Source organism: Chrysoperla carnea, chromosome 4 (genome assembly GCF_905475395.1).
Source record: "Chrysoperla carnea chromosome 4, inChrCarn1.1, whole genome shotgun sequence".
Lineage (NCBI taxonomy): Eukaryota > Metazoa > Arthropoda > Insecta > Neuroptera > Chrysopidae > Chrysoperla > Chrysoperla carnea.
In genome coordinates this window covers 67,711,887-67,732,131 of record NC_058340.1, presented here as the reverse complement: position 1 = coordinate 67,732,131, position 20,245 = coordinate 67,711,887, and the positions used below count along the sequence as shown (strand labels likewise).

The following is a 20,245-nucleotide window of genomic DNA, read 5'->3' as shown; positions in this document are numbered from 1 at the left end:
GTGAAACTAAATAAAAGCTGGTAAAAAATAACTTAAATTACTATTTCCAAATTACCGAGCAACGGGTAATTTTGCATTTATTAGTCAATTATCTTCCTATTAGAATAACAGAAACAGGATATCCGTCAAAGTTAGGCTAGTGTGTGCGATTAAAATGTTTCCGAAATTTTTCGTAAAATAAAAAGTTGGGCATCTCGTCAAAGTGAATCCCACTTAGGAAATATTATCTTGATGCTTAATCATCACGAAAAAACCCTTTAATCTTCCTGACTAGGTAAATGTAATTAATTTGAAAATAATTATGTAAATATTAAAAGTATTTTGTAATATTATATCTATAAATATTTAGAAGTTATTTTAATATAAATCTATATGTATAATATGTCAGACTGTGGAGCTATGGAAGTAATAAAGTTTATGGGTAGTATATTCATTTGTATATTACTTATTATTATTATCTGTTAGTAGTAATAGATAAACACCTCGAATAGAATACATATAGAACTCCATCAATCAATCTAACTAGTAACTCAATGCTGAATGCCAATTCACAACGTCATCAATTTTAAACCAACATACATACATACATTCATACATACACCAACACCAAACCGTCTATTTCGAATAATTGATGATGTTTCTAACTTATACATTACAAATCATTAATGATATTGTATATTGTATGTATATAAATACTTACTGTATGAACTCTAATAATTATTACAATTTGTGATTAATTAAGGATGTATGAGCATGACAACAATGTTTGATTTAAAGGCTCAAAATTTGTTTGTAGGTAGTCTTTTACTCAAAGAATATGTGGTTAAAATTTCAGCTTAGGTATCCGTGCAAATTTTTAAGAAAAAAGTCATTAAAAATCGATATAAAATACATTGGCTCTTATGGAGGAATCTTAAAAAACGACATATTTTGGAAGTTTTTGATAATTTTCATTTGGAATGAATGAAAACAAATTTTAAAAAAAACTTTTTAATAGAAAATAAACATATTAGCAATGAATTAGAAAAGAAAAAAACTAAGTGTCACCGTCCATATAAGGGATGTAAGAGCAGGGTAGATTAAGGGTTGAAATTATTTTTATCTTATTTTCAACTTTGATGATGAATTTTGTTATAACTTCATGAATGTAGACGAAAAATAAGAATAAAATTTTTCGATATGTGTCTTGGTTTTCGAAATATCGAAAGCTAAATAATTAAACAAAATTTTCAATTTTCGATATTTTGAAAATTAAGCCAGATATCGAAAAATTTTATTCTTACTTTTCGTCTTATATCGTCAAGTAATAATATAAATTTATCATCAAAATTGAAAATATCTATTTTTAAATTTGTGCCCCCACCACCATGCTCATACATCCTTAATATAACAGATTATCATACCTCTGTGTTCCCCATTTGAAATTTCTCTCGGTAAAACAATGTCATCACACTTCACTCTTTACGTACACATACGCTAAGCCGGTATAAACGTTACGCTATTGGTCCGAAGTCGTTCGTGCCGCCATCTTGTCAGTGACGAACGAGAATTTCTTGAAACTACAGGTTACTGTGTAGTTTTACAACTTTTAGTTCTTAAAACGGTAAGCTTTTTTTGTTTTATTCATATAATAACGTAAGCCCTCGTTTTATTCTAGAATCAATTTTTTTTCAATTTTTGCACTTTTATTATTATTGGGGCCTTATTATACCATCGCAGGTTAATAAGGCACAAAAAAAGAGTTTTTAAAAAGTCAAATATTTTTAAAAGCTTTAACTTTTGTAGCTTTTCACTTTCTTTGAACTACAACAAAATGTACAAACTATACAGAAAAATTTGTACTTATGTCTCTTTAATTCTAATTATAATTAATTGGGGAGAGTACCTTATTTTGATCTCCGCAACGTTCAAGAGAACGAGAAAGGGGCACTTATTAACTTCCTAGTATAGAGAAGTATCTTTACGCTTCATGGTCAAGACAATGAATTAACACCACTTTTAGCTTGATGTTTGTGTATACGCACGTGTGCATGTGCCTGTGTATTCATTTTTTCGATTTTTATCAATTTTCTTAAGCTCCATCACATATAATAGTACAACTCAAAATAATTCCATTTAGGTAAGCTTAACTTGATATAAAAATGCTTCGTTAGGGAGCAAGACGATCTTAAAGTTGAAATTTTGAAATCATTTTTTGTAACTTATCTCCAAACTCGAAATGCTATTTTGAGCATTACTATATTTGGTAGAGCCAGTAGCGAATTATCCACTTGGCAAGAGTAGCAGATAGATTTACGAAGATTAAAAAAAGGAAAAGTGGAGAAATAGAAGAAAAGTGGAACGGAACAAAGCAGACTAATTTTTGGCAAAAAAGTTCCCCGTCGGAGACCTCAGGTAGGCGTAATCCGGCCAGCGTTGTGCAGACCTTTTAAAGAGACTCTCTGTTAATATATAATTTTTATTTGGTACACATTTTATTACATATAAACCGTATTCCGTCTCCGTACGTGTTTGAGTTGTAATAACACAATGAATATACACAATACTTTAACTCTTACAAATAGAATGCTTACTATAATCATTCCTTTTTATATAACAATTATTATGAACGTAGTACATCTACTTCTACTTCTACTATTACTAACTTTACTACTTGGATCTGTCTATTTAGAATTAATTTTTTTGTAATATAAAATACTATTATATTCAACATATTAGGGTAAAATGTAGTACTATCTAGAATACAATGTACCTTGAATCATTCTGTATTTCTATAAAGATATTAATATTAACTGAACAGTGTTTGTATTGAAATCAGGCTATTTTATAAGAATACGGATAGGCTGAAGACTGATTGTCAATGTAGTTTTTTTTTCGAATAAACTAAAAAAAAATTTGTATTCTTCTAATTAAATTAAAACGTTTGTTATTGGTGAGTAAGTTATTATTGAATAGGTAAAGATTCAAAATACGCAAAGTAATGTACTTTGAATATAACAACATGGTACCTTGGTAAATTGAATTGATGCATGGGTTAAATACTATTATCTTCTTGTTTTTTATGGTTTATTAAATAAGTGAATTATTTGAGGGAAAAATAAGTTTCCAGAGCAATTAAATACCAGTTGAAGCAGTAGCCGAACTCTCAAAGCAGTGGCTGTCCGTAAAAGAAACATTTAGGGTTTTCAATGATTCAACACTCGCATACATTCTTTGATACTGTTCCCTAAAGTGAACTGTAACGATTACATGTTTAAGAGATCGCCTTAAGGTATAATCGGTGGGGATGATTCTAGGTAAATAAGGGTGTGAAGCAAGGTACATATGATGTTGTACGAAAATCTAAAACCATATATAATGTTAAGGATTAATAATGCTATAAACTGAGACAATTACCAATGTGATATTTCAATGAAATGTTTTCAGAAACTCATAATTTTGATTCCAGGTACTACACCTTCTTCTACTTAGTTCAGGAGTTGTTGATTATACATCTCATCAAAATGTCAGACTAACGAAATGAATAATTCGAAACAATGCTTACAAGAACAAACTTTTAATTAATGAAATGTTTATAGAGGATAATGACTTGTACTATGTAATTAATTTTTTTTTTTTTTTTTTGCTATTAAGAAGACCCTTACGCTAACTGAAAGTAAGTTGAGTACATTGCATATATTTTACGTAAAGTAGTGACAAAATAAATTTAACACTTTTTACGAAAACTGACGAATTGAATGAAGTATCACAACGGTAGCACTGCACTCTTTGCATGTTTCTATACCTTATCAGAAAGACGCTAGTTAAATAAAAGGCGAGCATTCAGTGCCGAAGTTAGCCCTGGGCTGGTGTTAAAGTACTGGCGTTAACGTGATGCCCTGGGCTGTGTACTTTTTGCGAGGTCTTCGATGTTGAGATAGATCAAGTTATATTGCAAAAATCCATTACAAACACTAACAAATGCACATCAAATAATTTATCAATATTAGGCTGAGTCTTTGTGTGGGTGCCTAGATATACCACCTCCTCTAAAACCACTACTGAGTTCGTTACTCACCAAAGATAATAAAAAATGGTATAAAAGCCAAAAAACATTAACCAACTCCACAGATCAACTTATGTTTGAGTTTTACTTAAATGTTGTACAAGTTGCCTAACAAATAAAATTGTAATATTCCGCTAGCTAATAATCAGAAGCTCGTAATAATTAGATATTTATTTTATTGCCTTATACGTTATACGAAATTACTTTTCAGTTATTAATTTTTGAATATTAACATAAATATATTAACTTATTTAAATTTTAACTATAATTATGAAAATGATGCGGATCCGCGGTAGTAAAACAATGAACGTTCCATTAGATCATCCAGCTGATCATTTTCATAATTCTACTTAAAATATAAATAAATTAATATATTTATGTTAATATTCAAAAATTTAATAACTGAAAATTAATTTCGAATGACGTATAAGGTAATAAAATAAATATCTAATTATTACCAGTTCCTGATTATTAGCTAGCAGAATATTACAATTTTATTTGTTAGACAACTTGTATAACATTTAAGTAAATATAACTCAAACATAAGTTGATCTGTAGAGTAGGTAAATGATTATTGGCTTTTTTCCGCGGATCTGAGATTTTAAAAATAATTTCGAATAGGTCGCGTTTTTTTATGACAATACAATTTTCATGTGATGAAGCGGTTAATAAGAAAAACTACAATAAAATAATGAATAAAAATTTATTTGATTTCATTTGATATATCACAGTTTAAAATTATTTAACAATCGATTGTTTTATTATTGCAATAATATTTATTTTTAATTAATAATTAATAAAAATATTAGTAACATCAACCTTTAATATAAAATTAATTAATAATAATGAATATAATTTTTATTTATTTAAAAAATCAGGTCTTAAATTAATGTATAATATTATTATTCAAATCTTGGATAAAAATTAACAGATATATTCCAAAGAGAATTCAAGACGGAAAAGATATTACTTTACACGCTCGCTTACAGAAGTCAGAAAACTTAACTCAGAGAGGTCACTTGAGTTAACTTAATCTCAACCCAACCCAACCCAACCCAACCCTACCCAACCCAACTCAACCCAATAATAACAATAATATTAACTACATTAAATTATCGTTATTTTTTTACTTTTTAGTGCATTTTAATTTGTTTTGGAAAAGTTTTCCTCTTGAAGTCGGTTTACTTTTTGTTTTAAAGTTTTTTTTATTCTCTTTCGACATTTAGCTGGGCTCCCTAGACATAGAAGTGTAGACTGTTAGACTTCTCTTTGAAATATACAAAATGCAACAAATAGTTTATGTGTTTGGTGCTGGACATCCAGTTTTCCAAACAGTATCTTTTAAATATGGCGTAACCGCACTATCTAATAAATTTTGTAAAACATCTTTTAAACCTAACTCACTAGCTAAACGATATCGTGTTGCTGGCGAGTGTACAGCATCCAATATCGCTTTCAAACCTAATGGAATATTATTCGCGGAAGATGATTTTTGGTCAGATAAATAACGGCGTACAACATCTTTGGCTAAGACATCAGTCATTTGATAATTGGAAAGAAATTGTGGTAAATATTTTTCAAAATTATTATCAATCACACAATGATTATATAAAACTTGCGCCCAATCCGTTTGATAATCGTAGATTGTACTTAAAATTTTCGCTTCACAAAAATTAAGTACATTAGCTATCACGTACGTGTACTGAGCTTCACTCAACAACAAAATACACAACGTTCGATCGGTGTTCGATGACGCCATTAAACCTAATTGTAAGGCAACCATCTCTGCGGTTTTTGTACTTTTTTGGGCGGCATTATATCGATCGGAAAGTAAATGATGTTGAACAGCATGAATCAAACATGTTTTCGCATTTTCTAGAACCTTTTTTGTCGCTTCATCCGAAGAGCTAATTTCAATTAAACCACACGGTCCTGGAACTTTCCCTAAATTTTGCATTTCAAGTTTTGCAACATTCACAACATTATTTATCAATTCTTTTGCCTCATTTTCCCATAATTCAGCTGCTGAATCATGTAAACCCCATCGAAGTGCAACAAGTCGTAATAATTCTCGTCGTCCTGGACAACATCTTCGTAAATAATCCATAGTAGCACCACGTAATCCCACAGCTCGAGCTGTACCTTGTCCTAGCAACCATTCAAACTGTTCGTTCTCTTGTAAAATTTGGAATACGTAATCCATTTCAGCGTATCGACCTAAACCGGTTAATAAACGAACAATACTTGCCCATGCTTGTAATATTGTTAACTGGTTAACCAAAGTACGTGTTTTTAACAAGACTTTTGAAATTCCTTCCATATTACAATCAGTTGTAAAACAATCATGTGCACGTATTAATAATTCACCAGCTAAACATAAGGCACTACGATTTGTGGACGATAATGGAGCGGTTGCATGTACTAACAATGATGTACCTAAAATCGACGGTTCTGGACAGAGTTCCAACACAACATGCATTGTTCCTTCCAGTGGATATCCCCATAAATGTATCGGTTCGATAATAACCGATTCCTTGAACACGTATTTACTGATTGACGATATTAATTCGCCACATAAAAATTCACAAATTTGATGTTTATTCCAATTATGATAGATCATAATATCGTTGGCTAATTCAAGTTTATTGTCAAAATCCCCGGTTAAGGTTAACTTAAGTAAGGCTTGAGCATCGTAATTTGATAAAATACGTGCGTAAGGTCGGGATGTTGCCTGTGAAATTCGACTACAACATAAAACACGACCAGCTAAACATTTCCCACGTTCAACTTGTTGTGTAAGACGTTCCAAAATTGTTTGAGTATCGGAACATGGTTTAGAATCCGCACCAGGAGATCCAACGTACACAGTCATTTCAGTTGATGAGGCACTAGTTGATAAACAAGCCGTACTTAGCGTACGTCTTCGACTTCGATTTATAAAACCTTCCATTAATGAAAGATACTCTGCCCCTAAATTATTGGCACTAAGCTCATTTTCAGCTAATTTCATACATGTTTCGATTAAAGCTAAATATTGTGTTTTATAACCAAACATATGCTCTAAGCGAGTAGCTTGAACAATATGACCGTTATCTAATAGTTTCGCAATTAAATTTTCGAAGTTATCACGTTGTTTTTTCGTGGTTAGCGCTCGTGAAACTGTTAACGTGGAAATTTTCGATTGACGACGTATTTCCGATGATACGATCTTCAAACATGGCTCTTCACTAAATTCTGTTGGATAATCACCCCAGTTATCGATATTAATGTACAGCCACCATTTTTCTAATTCCACATTTTGGATTTCTACGTTGTGACAATCCCATTCTTTTAACCATTCGAATGCTAATGTTAAAACAATGTATTTGTGTAATGGATCCTGAATTTGATCTGCCATATTTATAAAGAACTTTGCAGCTAATAAACCATTAACCTGCAAAATATCAAAAACAATTTAAAAAATATTTTACATGAATTCTTTGCAAACTATTCAACATACACAAAAAAAGACTATTCAAAACTATTCTCGTTCTCTTATTCGAAAAAATTGTTTCTTTGTTTTATTGACTTTATGACCTAAGTTAGGTGAGAGTGGCTGTCCTGGGGATGGAAACACTTAGACCATAGGGTCCGTTGTGATAACGTAAATGGGTTAGCCCATCCCAGGCCACTACTCCATGAACCATTTGGAGCTGTTCAAGAACAGCAGGAGGGCTTTGACGTCGACTGACTTTAGGTCGGAGAGGTCGTCAAAGAAAGACTAGCTCAAGTAAGTCCATCTCCTCATGACAAGAGCTGGGCAGTGGCAGAGAAGATGAGAGATTGTCTCCTCCTCGTCACCACTGAGACAGCTTCTGCAGTAGTCATGATACACTGCCAGGCCTAAGCGTTCAGCATGCCTGCCGCCCAGCCAGTGTCCTGTGATAGCCGTAACAACTTTGCGAACAGAGGCCCTTGGAAGTGATATGAGAACTTCGGAACGCCTGCGATTGTACTCAGACCATAACTGTCTTGTAGCACCACAAGTACGTTTTTCCCTCCATCTAAGATTGGCCTTTTTCAGGATATCCTCTTCAGGAGTAACTTGCAGTTCGCAAATGGAACTCCCGGGTATTTATTGATGCTTGTGTCCGGCAACATTGTGCCATTTCCTGGAATATCCCTGTGTTCCGGTACCCATACCAGGTTTACATTCATTTGTTCCGCCAGCTCATTTAAGGACGTACGGCAGTCCTGTGCTACTGTGTTTTATTGACTTTATGACCTAACTTCAAGAACAAAAGTTTGAACCCCGCTTTGGATGATTCCTGTGCACAGGTTTGGGGGCTACTTTCTTTATTAAAATTTATACTTAAAATTACTAACCTTTGATTGTCGCAATGAATTTTCACAGTTTTTCCAAAATTCCTGTACATCATTATTAACATTATGAATAAATGCATGTTTCCATTTTTCAATCATTACATTATCAATGGATAAAAATTCCAATTTACATAACTGCAAAGCAGTTTCAAAATCTTGCATTTCAATTAACTTATTCACACACCTTTGCAATTCACTTTCTTTATCCGAATCACTTTGATTGACTTTCATAATCGCCTCCATATTAATCGTTATATCAATATCCGTTAATAAATTGAGCAATAATTTTGTATGATAAAAATCAGGAGCAATTGTAAGTAAATCTTCAGTAAAATTCTCATTTATTAACAATTCCAAGAATAATTCTTGACTATGTTGAGAATTTAAACAGTAAACAAATGTATAGAGAACTAATTTCACCGCCATTTCTGATAGCCATGATCGACTTGTTAGAAACGATAAAGGTGTTTCAGTTACGTTTGTTTTGTTGTCGTTATTGTATTTCATGAATTTTATAACGGTTTTAAACAATTTTAACGATTTAACGCATTCGGTTTTCTCCATCATTTTATTGGAGTATTGATTTAAAAATGTTGTTAACGAACATAACGGATTTTCCTTTGAAACAATAAAAAAAAAATGGACATTATTATTTCTGTACTACTAGTATTCGACTGTGCTCGCTTAAAACTCACTAGAGCACAGTTGAGAAAGGTGGTAGGACTCTTAACAGGACTCAGGACAATATATCAAAACTTGCGTAAGGATTTAAAAAAACTTACCGGCAAAAATATTAAAAAACTTTCAGCTAAAGTTGCCAAAAAATCTTTTTGTACTGCTTTCTGTAAAATACTTGCAACTAATTGTGGCGTAATGTTTTCCATTGTTATTTGTGATATTAACTCTTGGGATTCAGTTGAAATGCAAATCCAAATAAGCCAACAATAAATCAAATTTTCTGGCTGAAATATAAAAACACGACTAGTTTATATAAATTAGTTATTTATCTCGATTTGTCGATATGTCGATATAAGCCTTAAGGTATGTTTTGAGACGATGCAAAGTGGAAAAGGAGCGTTCATTTGCCGTTGTTGTCACAGGTAAAACTACCAGACCGCGAAACATTTGGTAGACATTTAGAAACGAATCTTCATTGCAAATACCGAGTGCTTCGAGTGATTTTTCACCTAATTTTAACTTTATCGACCCAGATGTTACGGAAATCATCGTGAAAAATTTAAAAATATGGTTCACAAAGTTGAGCGCAAGAGTCTTCATCAAAATTTGTTATTTTGTTGGAAAAAAGACAAGAATATTGTTAATTCTGTAAATTGTTAGTTCAAATTTATGTGAAGGATTCTCAGTAAGGAGGAAGGGAGGAGGTATTTGATATAACCAGGCCCACTCCCACAATTAAGACGAAACTAACAACACCTCTCAAGTTAAAATCCATCAAGCCGTTTAGGCTACAGAGCGTGCTAAATAAATATACATACATATATACGCACGAAAAACATAACCATCCTTATGGCGTAGTCGGGTAAAAATTAGAAAAAATCACAAAGGCTGCTGTTCAACAACTCACCTGATAAAATGTAGCAAAAATAACAAAATTAGGATTATTATATTCTTTCGCAGCATTAATTAACGCATTTAATGGAATTTTTGTTTTATGACATCGACACAATACTTGAATAAAATCCAAATTTTCCACATAATAATCACAATACACTTCCTCCCCCATTTCACTACCATTATTCCCCACAATTTCTTTCGTTTCCTTCACCAAATTCCCATTAGGAATTAAACTATCGTTTGGCGATAATTTTAAAGTTTCAAGAGTTCTACGACGTTCATTAAAAATTTCCGCTGTGATTTTTAAATCAAATGCAATAGCATGACTTAAATGCTCCGCCATAATTTTATTCGTAAATTTTTGTGATAATTTTAAAATTTGTTCACTTGGATACGAATGATATTGTGCATAAATTAAAAACTCCAACCATAAATCCTCTTTACGACAATGATTTAAAAATGATTCGGGATATTTTAAATTGTGAAGTTTCGCAAATTTAATTGCAACTTCCCATGATGTTAAAATTATTGTAATTGTTTCCTGACTCACTTGAAGTGTTAAATTATTTTTTATCACTTCTTGCTCCAATAAATCCAAAACTTTTTGCTTATTTTGTGATAAATTATTAAAAAGTTCAATAACATCCGTAAATGAATTTGAATTCGATAACAAGTTTGCAATATTTAAATGTACTCGCATTAATTCCGAACTAACACCAATAAGTTCCACAAATGAAACGCAAGCACTAGAAATTTCACGATCCAAGAAATTTTGTACTGCAATGGAATGTGCTAAATTCGCCCCAATATACTTAATTTTATTCGTTAACTTCCCATATTTTTTAATATTATCGATTATAAATACTTTGCTAGCGATACAAGGACGTCCCTGTTTTAAATAATAGGTAAACGTTAATTTCTCACGATGTCCGTAACGTTGGATTAAACGTTCCGATGAAAAATTCGGTAAAAGTTCATTGTTTTTATACCGAAAATAAAACACTTGAGAAAAATCGATTTGTAGATAATTCGTTAATAATTGATAAAGTGTTATATCTTGTTTATAATGTTTTAGTTCGAATTTTCGAATAACATTTTCAATAACTGGAAATCGTTTAAATATCTTTATTCGATTAATATTTTCAAAGATATAATCACCGTTTATAACAATTTCCGATGTTTCGGATAATAAAATTTGTTTTAAAGATATTTTATTATCGAATAAAATAATTGCTAAGAATATTTCGATATTTTCGAGTAAAAAATTTTCTAAACCATTTGTACTTAAAATTACGCATGCTTTAATTATACAATTATTAATAAATGCTGTATTATGTGTATTTTTCATCATATCGCGAATACTTAACCATAATTCTACATCTTTCGAGTTTAAATCCTCTAAAAATGCATCGGAAAACTCGTAATCATTTAAATATTGAACAATAACGTGATATAAATCATTTTTCGTACAAAATTCGATAAACATTTTAATAAATTGTTCAATTGATAATGTTGAAGTCTCCAAATTTAAAATTTCATCAACTTTCGATATTTTTTCGACTTTAGATAATGATGATAGTACACTAGTTATAGATTTTTCCATAAAAATGCCATAACAACTTAATTGATCTAATATATATTCTTTGGTAAAATTTGATACAGCTAATGTTTCAATTTCTGATATCATTTCAGTGGTAATTTTCCATTTTGAAAATAAATTATGTAAAGTTGTTAAAAAATCTAAATTACTTGAATTGAACAAGTAATTATTGAAATCGATAGCAAATGTTTTGTGGATCCAATCGTGTAATACTGTAATTTCATTGTGAATTAATAAATATCGCCATGATTCATTCGATTCCAAAAATGGTAATACTGAATTGTCTGAAATAGAAAAAGATACTTGACAACCAATTTTAAATATAATAAGGAAGCCTAGTCAAAATATGAAGTCATTCCTGTTTTTGGTTTTCGTGAAAAACGATGTTAACTAGTTTAAGGCGGTTTATTACATTGTAATAAAGGGAAGGGAAGGGAAGGCCAAGGCAGCGTTTGCGCAACTTCGATCCATCTGGAGATCACACCAACTCAGAAGACACACTAAATTGAAAATATTCGAGACTAATGTTAAAAGTGTTCTTTTGTATGGATGTCAAACCTGGAAAGTCTCGCAAAGCATCACCAGACAACTGCAAGTCTTTATCAACAGTTGTCTCAGACACATCCTCAACATTTATTGGCCCAACACGAATTCCAATGAAAACCTGCTGGACACCTGTCACCAAACTCCAGCAAGACACACCATCAAGCAACGCAAATATGGTTGGATTGGTCACACACTCAGGCGAAACAACAGCATTGCCAAAGAAGCACTTGAGTGGAACCCCCAAGGAAAAAGAAGGGTGGGCCAACCTCGTCATACCTGGCGAAGAACCCTGGAGCAAGAAATTACTGAAGAAGGCAAATCCTGGAGAGCAGTCAAGTCCATGGCGCAGAATCGAGTTCGTTGGCGAGCATTTGTTGAGGCCCTACGTCCCCCTCGGGATCATAGGACATAAATAAATAATAATAATAAAGGGAAACGAAGCTAAACACACTAATTTAAGGTTCATAACTCGAGATCCAGAAATGACAGCTTCACAAAAATCTACCACAGTATTTATTAAAGGTCAACTACCACAGTATTTTTTACTTGTGGCGCTGACATCTTAGATTAAAATCCCATAGAGCATAATTTTGACACAAAAAGTACAAATATTCGGTTGATTTAACGATTGGTCGAGTATTTTTGATGACATGGTCAAGAATCCTACATATGAAACCCAAAATTTTGGAGAGATTTTCAGCTTTCTCTCGAAAATTGCACATCTAGTCGTCGAATGAACTGAATTTTTGTGTTTTTTGGTGTCGTCTTTCTACCCTTTTGTAAAAATTCCAAAAATCAGATATTGGTAAAATCGAATAGGTCTTTAAAATTTTGTTTGGTATTTGGATAAAACTCATTGTCTAAAGTAATTTAAAACAAACCAAAAATATAAGACGGTAATTAAATGTTCAAAAATGATAATAATGGACCTTGACCCTTGAGAGCATCTTAAATTTTTCGGTTCAAATACCAAGAGATAACATCAAAAATATGTGTACGCAATATTATGTAACCCAAATAAATCAAAACTTACCATATAAAGAAAAGAATAAGGAAGTAGCAACTTTAGTTTTCCAACCATTTTCAAAATTTAAAATATCTTTTAATGTAAAATTTTTATAATTTTCTTTAAGATTTTCAATATTTTGAATATCATCCGAATTATTTTGTACTAAACGTAAAAGTATCCAATGATCTTGTATATTTGTATCCAATTTTTTTATTTTAATCAAATGCGTTGCAAGAAAATCACGTAAATCTTTATCTTTTGTCTCTAAAAGTGTTTCAGTAAATTCAACACAAGGATCTAATCCTATATTTGTTAAAATATGTGTCGCCTTAAAAACTTGTCGCATATTAAGTAATTCCAGTGCCCAGTATCGAACCTAGGACCAAATATTTGTATATAAAAATAAACGTAAAAACACATCATATTAAAAAATCTTACTTGAGCATTGAACCATTTTTCCGCTTCGGGTAATTCCCATTGTTTTCGTGTAGCTATAAATTCATGAGCTAACGATATATGTGAACCTTTTGAAGCGGCTTCACGTACAACTTCACGATCTCGTAATGTTCGCCATCCCGTCCATATACTTGTATGTTCTGTACTTAACGAAGCGGGTGGAATTGGATCCATTTAAGTTGAATTTCCACATACAAGAAATATTTTGGATTAATCAGGAAAAATAAACTTTTTTTTACAACGTTGTGAAATAATAAAATTACGATGTCAAAACAATGTGATGACTGATAAAATCACATGATGATGTAAATAAAAGGAATCGGGTTTTAAATTGTATGCAAGTGTGATGAGCGTATTGGAATGATTCGATTATCTGAATTTTATTCTTATCAAAACATGGAAATATGTTTACATGTCTAGTGTAAAAAATGCTTTTATAAATGATAACAATAAATAGGATATAATTGACCCTAATGATTACATGCAATAATTTCATGTTTATTTTTAATATGAAATGTTTCATGTTTGATAAGACGGTTTTATCAATACTTTTTTTTTTCAGTGTAAAATTTGGTCTGAATCATCTGCACTTATGGCCTTTGCTATCATTTTTATTAAAATGAATTAAAATTTTATCTACTCGTAAATTTTTTTTGGCATATGATTAAAAATGAATGCCCGGAGAGAATTTGACGTCGCTTCAAATAAGAGATATAAATAGAGTTCCGATCATTTTCGGAAGTTTTTTGTTGAAATTGATGCAGAATGTATACATTCTGTGATATCGATGAAGAATCAGGTCTGCAAAATTCAATTCTAGAGACATAGAATATTTTCCCTGATCGATACTAAAATTCCCTCAATCGTCACCTATTAAAATTATATAACCTGTAACTACCAATTGCAGGTACTAGATCAACTTCTAGAAATAACAATGTTTCATTAATTTTTATTTGAACTAAGATCATCCCATCTTTAATTTATATATATATGGAATGTTTATTTTCCATCAATTTTTTAAATAGTTTCGTAGATAATGAATAAATAAAACTATATATTGTACAAAACTATAATTTATTTCTAATTACTATACGATAATTATTATAAAATATTATGTGGTTCATCAGTTTACGAATCAAACACGATCCCGAATCAAACCCTCTTCAAAATACTGTGACTGTCAAATAAACCATAAATAAACATTAAACAGGCTACAGACCATAAAGACAATACTATAGAGCTATTCGTTGTGTGCGTAGTCATGGTAGGGATAATAAAATCGATGCCAGCGCTTCCAGTGAAAAATTTTGGTGATAAAGGAGGCTGTTATGACTAATTTGCAATTCTTTACATGTTAATGTTATAGAAACTGTCAAATTAAAATGATTGAAAAACACTAATTAATTAAACTTAAAAATATTATTTTTCAAATGTAAATTATCATAATTATTTATTTAAATTTGTGAGACAATAATATTAAATTTTCAATGTAAGTTTTCAATGCAATCCATACAATTATATATGCATCCATACAATTCTATAATTAAAGTAGTGTATCGTTGTCATGGAAACGAAACTCACGCACGGAGCGAATATTGACATTAGAAACGTAATAAGGGAATTCTTGACTACGGTGAGAGAGGTAGAAATTGCAGGGTTTTATCTTCTCTTTACAGCTATTGATAAATGGTAAATAATCTGGTATTGTAAATTGCTGTTTTTTTGTTTTAATTATTATCCCCAGTTGGCGATATTTATCTTATTTGAATATTTTGATTGGCCTTGAAAAAATGGTAACTGCAAGTATTGCCATCTGATTGTTTAAATTGGAACTAATGAAAACGGCTCAATTTTCTGTTTTAATTAGTACGAATTATTATTACCATATTGCAACTCCCAGTTATCAATAAGCTTACTTATCTGCTGATCTTTCAACCGTTTGAAGGCGATTTTGTATTTCTATGGAATTATCTCTATGCTACAGACACAGAGTAACACAGAATATTTACGAGCAACATGATTATGTCAAGTTACTTCAGATGATTATTGTTAGATGGCGTTAAAATAGTATTACTCAAAAAAAAATTATTTGAAATGCAAGAAGCTAAAAATAATTTTTGAATTTAAAAATATTTAATTTGCATAAAGTAAATACAGATAAAAAAGAAAATTCTTGTTACAAAAATTAAAAATTATATCATCAGTTGTAATCATAAAATCAGCAGAAGGAATCCCAAAAACATTATTTTCACAGTTTAGACATGACATGACATGACGGTGAGACAGTGGCGCCATCTGCAATTGAAAACGGGGAAAACCTTGATTATTACGTCAAAATAAATAAATGTCATTTTTTTAACACAATTCAATGTTTTTAAAACAAACAGATATGATGGTTTTTTTATGAAAAAAAAATAATATTAATTGTGATCTGTGATAATAATACAATATGCCAAAAAAAATCACTATTTAAATAAATTTAGATAAACAAACTTAATTAACAATTATTTACATCAAGTCAATTAACATTACTTAACAATGTCGTTTCTACGAGGATCTACTAATTATGTTTGGTGTACAACAAGCGTTTTGGGGAAAGGTGCGACTGGAGCCGTTTTTCAAGGTGTTAACAAAAACAATGGAGAACCTGTAGCCGTAAAAACATTCAATCAATTAAGTCATATGCGTCCACAAGATGTTCAAATGAGAGAATTTGAGGTATTGAAAAAAGTGAAACATGAGAATATTGTTAAATTATTAGCAATCGAAGAAGAACAAGAGGGTCGTGGTAAAGTGATTGTCATGGAACTTTGTACCGGTGGTAGTTTATTTAATATATTGGATGACCCTGAAAATACATATGGATTACAAGAAAAAGAATTTTTACTCGTTCTAGAACATTTAACAGCTGGAATTAAACATCTTCGTGATAATAATTTAGTGCATCGTGATCTTAAACCGGGGAACATTATGAAATTTATTTGTGACGATGGTACAACTGTTTACAAACTCACCGATTTCGGAGCGGCTCGAGAACTTCAAGAAGATCAACAATTTGTATCTTTATATGGTACAGAAGAGTATCTTCATCCAGATATGTATGAACGTGCTGTCTTACGTAAACTTCCTGGAAAAACTTTCGGAGCTACCGTAGATTTATGGTCAATTGGTGTGACCTTATATCATGTAGCCACCGGTAATCTACCATTTCGACCGTATGGAGGTCGTCGAAATAAAGAAACAATGTTTTATATTACAACAAAAAAGGCATCGGGCGTAATATCTGGTACACAAACTGTTGAAAATGGTCCAATTGAATGGTGTCGTGAATTACCCGAACATTGTCAACTTAGTATCGGGCTACGAAAAGTTATTACACCATTATTGGCTGGATTATTAGAAGTGGATCCTGAACGAATTTGGAGCTTTGAACGATTTTTCACTGAAGTCACAAATACGTTATCTCGTAAAGCGTTAAACATTTTTAATGTTAATCGGGCCAATCTTATAAAAATTTTCTTACATCCAAACGATACTTATGAACAACTTCAAGCACATATCACCGAACAATCGGATGTAAATCCAGGAAATCAAATTCTTTTACTAAAAAATACTTTATTATTAAATATCGTCGATGATTCAACCCCAGGACGTGGCTATCCAAATACGAATATCGATGAACCAATTATGTTATTTAGCAAAGAAAATAATAACGTTTCGTTGATTAACGAAACAGATGTACCAAATTTTCCAGTTTTCCCAAATCTAGTGTCTGTTGAGAATGATGCAAGTCAAGCGAAAGTTGCTTGTAGTGTCGGACACGTTTGTAAGCGTCGAATTGAAAAATTATCACAATGTAGCAGTTTAACGTATTCATGTGTAACGAATTTTACGAATTTAGTTTATAATGAATTGGATAAATTGTATAAAAAATGTGAACGTTTGAAAGAGGTTACGAATTGTGTTCAAAGTATTTCAGCTGCGGTACATAATAATCAAGTTTGTACGGAAAAATTGAAAAAGTTTTCCAATCATTCGGATACATCTGAGTTAGCTAATATTTTAGATAGGCATGCAAATAAACTTACATGGCCGTCGGAGTTAGAATCGATTAGTAAGGATTTTATGACAGGTAATTCAAGAAATGTAATTTACTGTTTTGAAATAATGTTTTTACAGGATATGGTTTTAATCACGGATCTAGTAATTATAGTAGGGATGTAGTATAAAGTGCTACTTTAGACGAGGGGGTGTACCACTCAGGGGGGAAGCAATGTGCCTACTTTTGATGTGCTGCGGCTGTTCGCACTCTCAATTGCGGGAAAAGTTAAATGGATAACGAATTCTGCGTGTGTTGTAGATTGGTCCGAGCAACAAATCTTTCTATTTAAAGTAAAATCTTTTACCCTAAAGAAAAAAAAATATTTTTTTTAAATACAATTTAGAAATTAATTACAAATATAATATTTTTAACTAATTAGCCTTGGATGAAGGAATATATATCTTTAATATTCCTATGACCGACTAATTATCTAAAGAATATATCATAAATAATTTCGTTAAATAATAAAAATAAGACTTCACTTATTTAAATAAAGATTAGGTTCACGGGTACATAATTCAATACATAAATAAGTAATAATTTCCCCAAATAAATTTTTACATTAATTTCATATTTTAAAAATTCTATAATACGTAGAAATTTAGTACAGAAAATTAATCGACGTATTTTCGAGACATTCTTAAGCCTTCTTTTGAATTTCATTAGTTAACTTATAATAGTTGTAACAATAGGATTGAAGATTGAATATTCACTAAATTGAATAGAATATTGTTAATTTGATTAAATTTCTTATTCTAGGGTTGATACCAGCAATACAGTTATTACATCAACGAAATGTACGAGAAGATTGTTTAAAACGTGAATGGGAAAGCGTTACACGAGGTTTCCGATGTCCAGCCCAAACTAGAGCAGCTGCTAGAGCTAAAACTCTAGTCGATCGATTACGTGAATCATGGCAACACTTATTACGTGATCGAGTAACACGTTCGTTATCATATAACGATGAACAATTCCATGTATTAGAGCGTATTAAAGTCGAAGAAACCGGACGACGAATACGAGCCTTACTTGAACGTGAATGTGCTCCAGCTGTTGCAAATTTAGCTGATAATTTAGCTGATTGGTATAAAATGGCACAAACGGTTTATCTACAAATGATGATTCTGGATAAAGATGTCGATACATACGAAAAAACATTAGATCATTTTATCGAACGATTAAATGTTCTTAAACCATTAACCGAAGATACATTAAGAAGTACAATTGATTGCCTACGATTAGATTTATTACGACCAAAGAAGAATGCTATGTCAAAGAATAATGGGGCACAAATATTTCGTAATAATTTAAAAAGTATATCGAGTATTCATGATGAAATTGCAACAATCGCATTACAAAATTCTGACCTAATCGGGGAATTTAATAATTATTTGAATTTAGTTGTGATCGATAAAAATGATTCAGATAGTTAGTAAATTTCTTGATATTTTTACGAACACATTCTATAAAAAATTAGGGAAGCTTTGGATATTTATTATTCAGTTTGGGGCAGAGGAATGTGCGGTTTTTTAAACGCTGTAAAACAAAAATTCTTTAATTTTTAATCTGACGACACCGAGGGTTATGTGTTTGACCGGTATGTATGCATGTGTGTTCCTGTTTTTAAAATCACACATTTCTCTGTTCTTCCCTATATAATATTTAAAAAAAAAAAAAAAAGAAAAGGCTCTGAGTAAGAAATTTGGTTTATTTTTTACTCAAAAAGAGGAATTTATAAGTTTGGCCGCTTTGTGGATGTGTGTTAGACTATCTGTGGCATCGTAGATCCTAAACAGATGAACCGATTCTTAAGTGTTCTTAGCTATGTTTCAAGAAAATCGGTTCAGTTTGGAAAGCCGCATTTGTCGAGGGAATATTAACTTATATGTACATTATAACAAAAATTCCCTGATTGTTTTTGAAGTCTCATAATTATATTCGAAAAATTTGGGTCAAATACAGGTAAAAATAATTTACAAAGATGAATCGAACCCAAAAATGCAGATTTTGTAGTTAAAATCAGAGGCCCAGAATATTTTTATTATTTTCCTAAATTTTTCGCCAACCTATAAAGTTGGAGCAACAATCCCTTAAATGTGGTAAAAAAGGTCTTCTTTATTTTAGGGTTAAATTTTTTATTTTACCTCCTCGGTGATTTTTGTTAAGTGAATATCAGAAATTTGGTTAATTTCGTGAGATATTCTTTTTTTATGCAACTAAAATACAGGAAGGACCATCGTACATAAAATCAAAGCATGAAAAAATTTTCATGTTAGGCTAAGACATTATTTTAACCAACGATATTTTTAAAGAAAAAAGATGTTGATTGAAATATGGATTCAAAAAATGCATTTCGTTTCATACAGAAAATTATGGACTACAATTTTAAAATATGTTATTCTCCTTTATTTGTCAGTTACTCAATAATAATTTATGTATTAAAAGAAATATTTAAATATAATTTTTTTACTAGAATATAAATTTGTTTTTCCTTGTCACACTTTTAATATTGCAGGTAACGCAGTTAAATAAATTAATACAGAGAAGAGG

The 20,245-nt window shown here is 31.1% G+C and overlaps 2 protein-coding genes across 2 annotated transcripts; one reads left to right on the top strand and one right to left on the bottom strand.

Annotated features, from left to right (window-relative positions):
* Window positions 1-5,188: 5,188 nt before the first annotated feature.
* On the bottom strand, window positions 5,189-13,862 carry LOC123298884 (spatacsin). Its single transcript, XM_044880981.1, has 10 exons — window positions 13,576-13,862; window positions 13,301-13,513; window positions 12,141-12,354; window positions 11,732-11,866; window positions 11,258-11,380; window positions 10,572-11,086; window positions 9,993-10,523; window positions 9,190-9,369; window positions 8,411-9,025; window positions 5,189-7,478 (listed from the first exon to the last, which is right to left on the bottom strand). Exons 1-10 carry the CDS (start codon window positions 13,765-13,767, stop codon window positions 5,343-5,345), a joined length of 4,854 nt encoding a protein of 1,617 aa, XP_044736916.1. The 5' UTR covers window positions 13,768-13,862; the 3' UTR covers window positions 5,189-5,342.
* Window positions 13,863-16,041: 2,179 nt separating this feature from the next.
* Window positions 16,042-19,284, top strand: LOC123298180 (serine/threonine-protein kinase TBK1). The gene is made up of 2 exons (XM_044880109.1): window positions 16,042-17,725; window positions 18,455-19,284. The coding sequence occupies exons 1-2, from the start codon at window positions 16,132-16,134 to the stop codon at window positions 19,126-19,128; spliced, it is 2,268 nt and encodes a 755-aa protein (XP_044736044.1). The 5' UTR covers window positions 16,042-16,131; the 3' UTR covers window positions 19,129-19,284.
* Window positions 19,285-20,245: the final 961 nt, after the last annotated feature.

Coding starts and splice junctions, on each gene's coding strand:
- LOC123298884 (XM_044880981.1), bottom strand. CDS start 13,767: ATGGATCCAATTCCACCCGCTTCGTTAAGTACAGAACATACAAGTATA. Junction 12,355..13,300: donor ATTGGATACTTTTACGTTTA/GTACAAAATAAT, acceptor GTTCCACTCAAG/TGCTTCTTTGGCAATGCTGT. Junction 9,370..9,992: donor TTTTTGCTACATTTTATCAG/GTGAGTTGTTGA, acceptor TTTATATTTCAG/CCAGAAAATTTGATTTATTG.
- LOC123298180 (XM_044880109.1), top strand. CDS start 16,132: ATGTCGTTTCTACGAGGATCTACTAATTATGTTTGGTGTACAACAAGC. Junction 17,726..18,454: donor TAGTAAGGATTTTATGACAG/GTAATTCAAGAA, acceptor TTCTTATTCTAG/GGTTGATACCAGCAATACAG.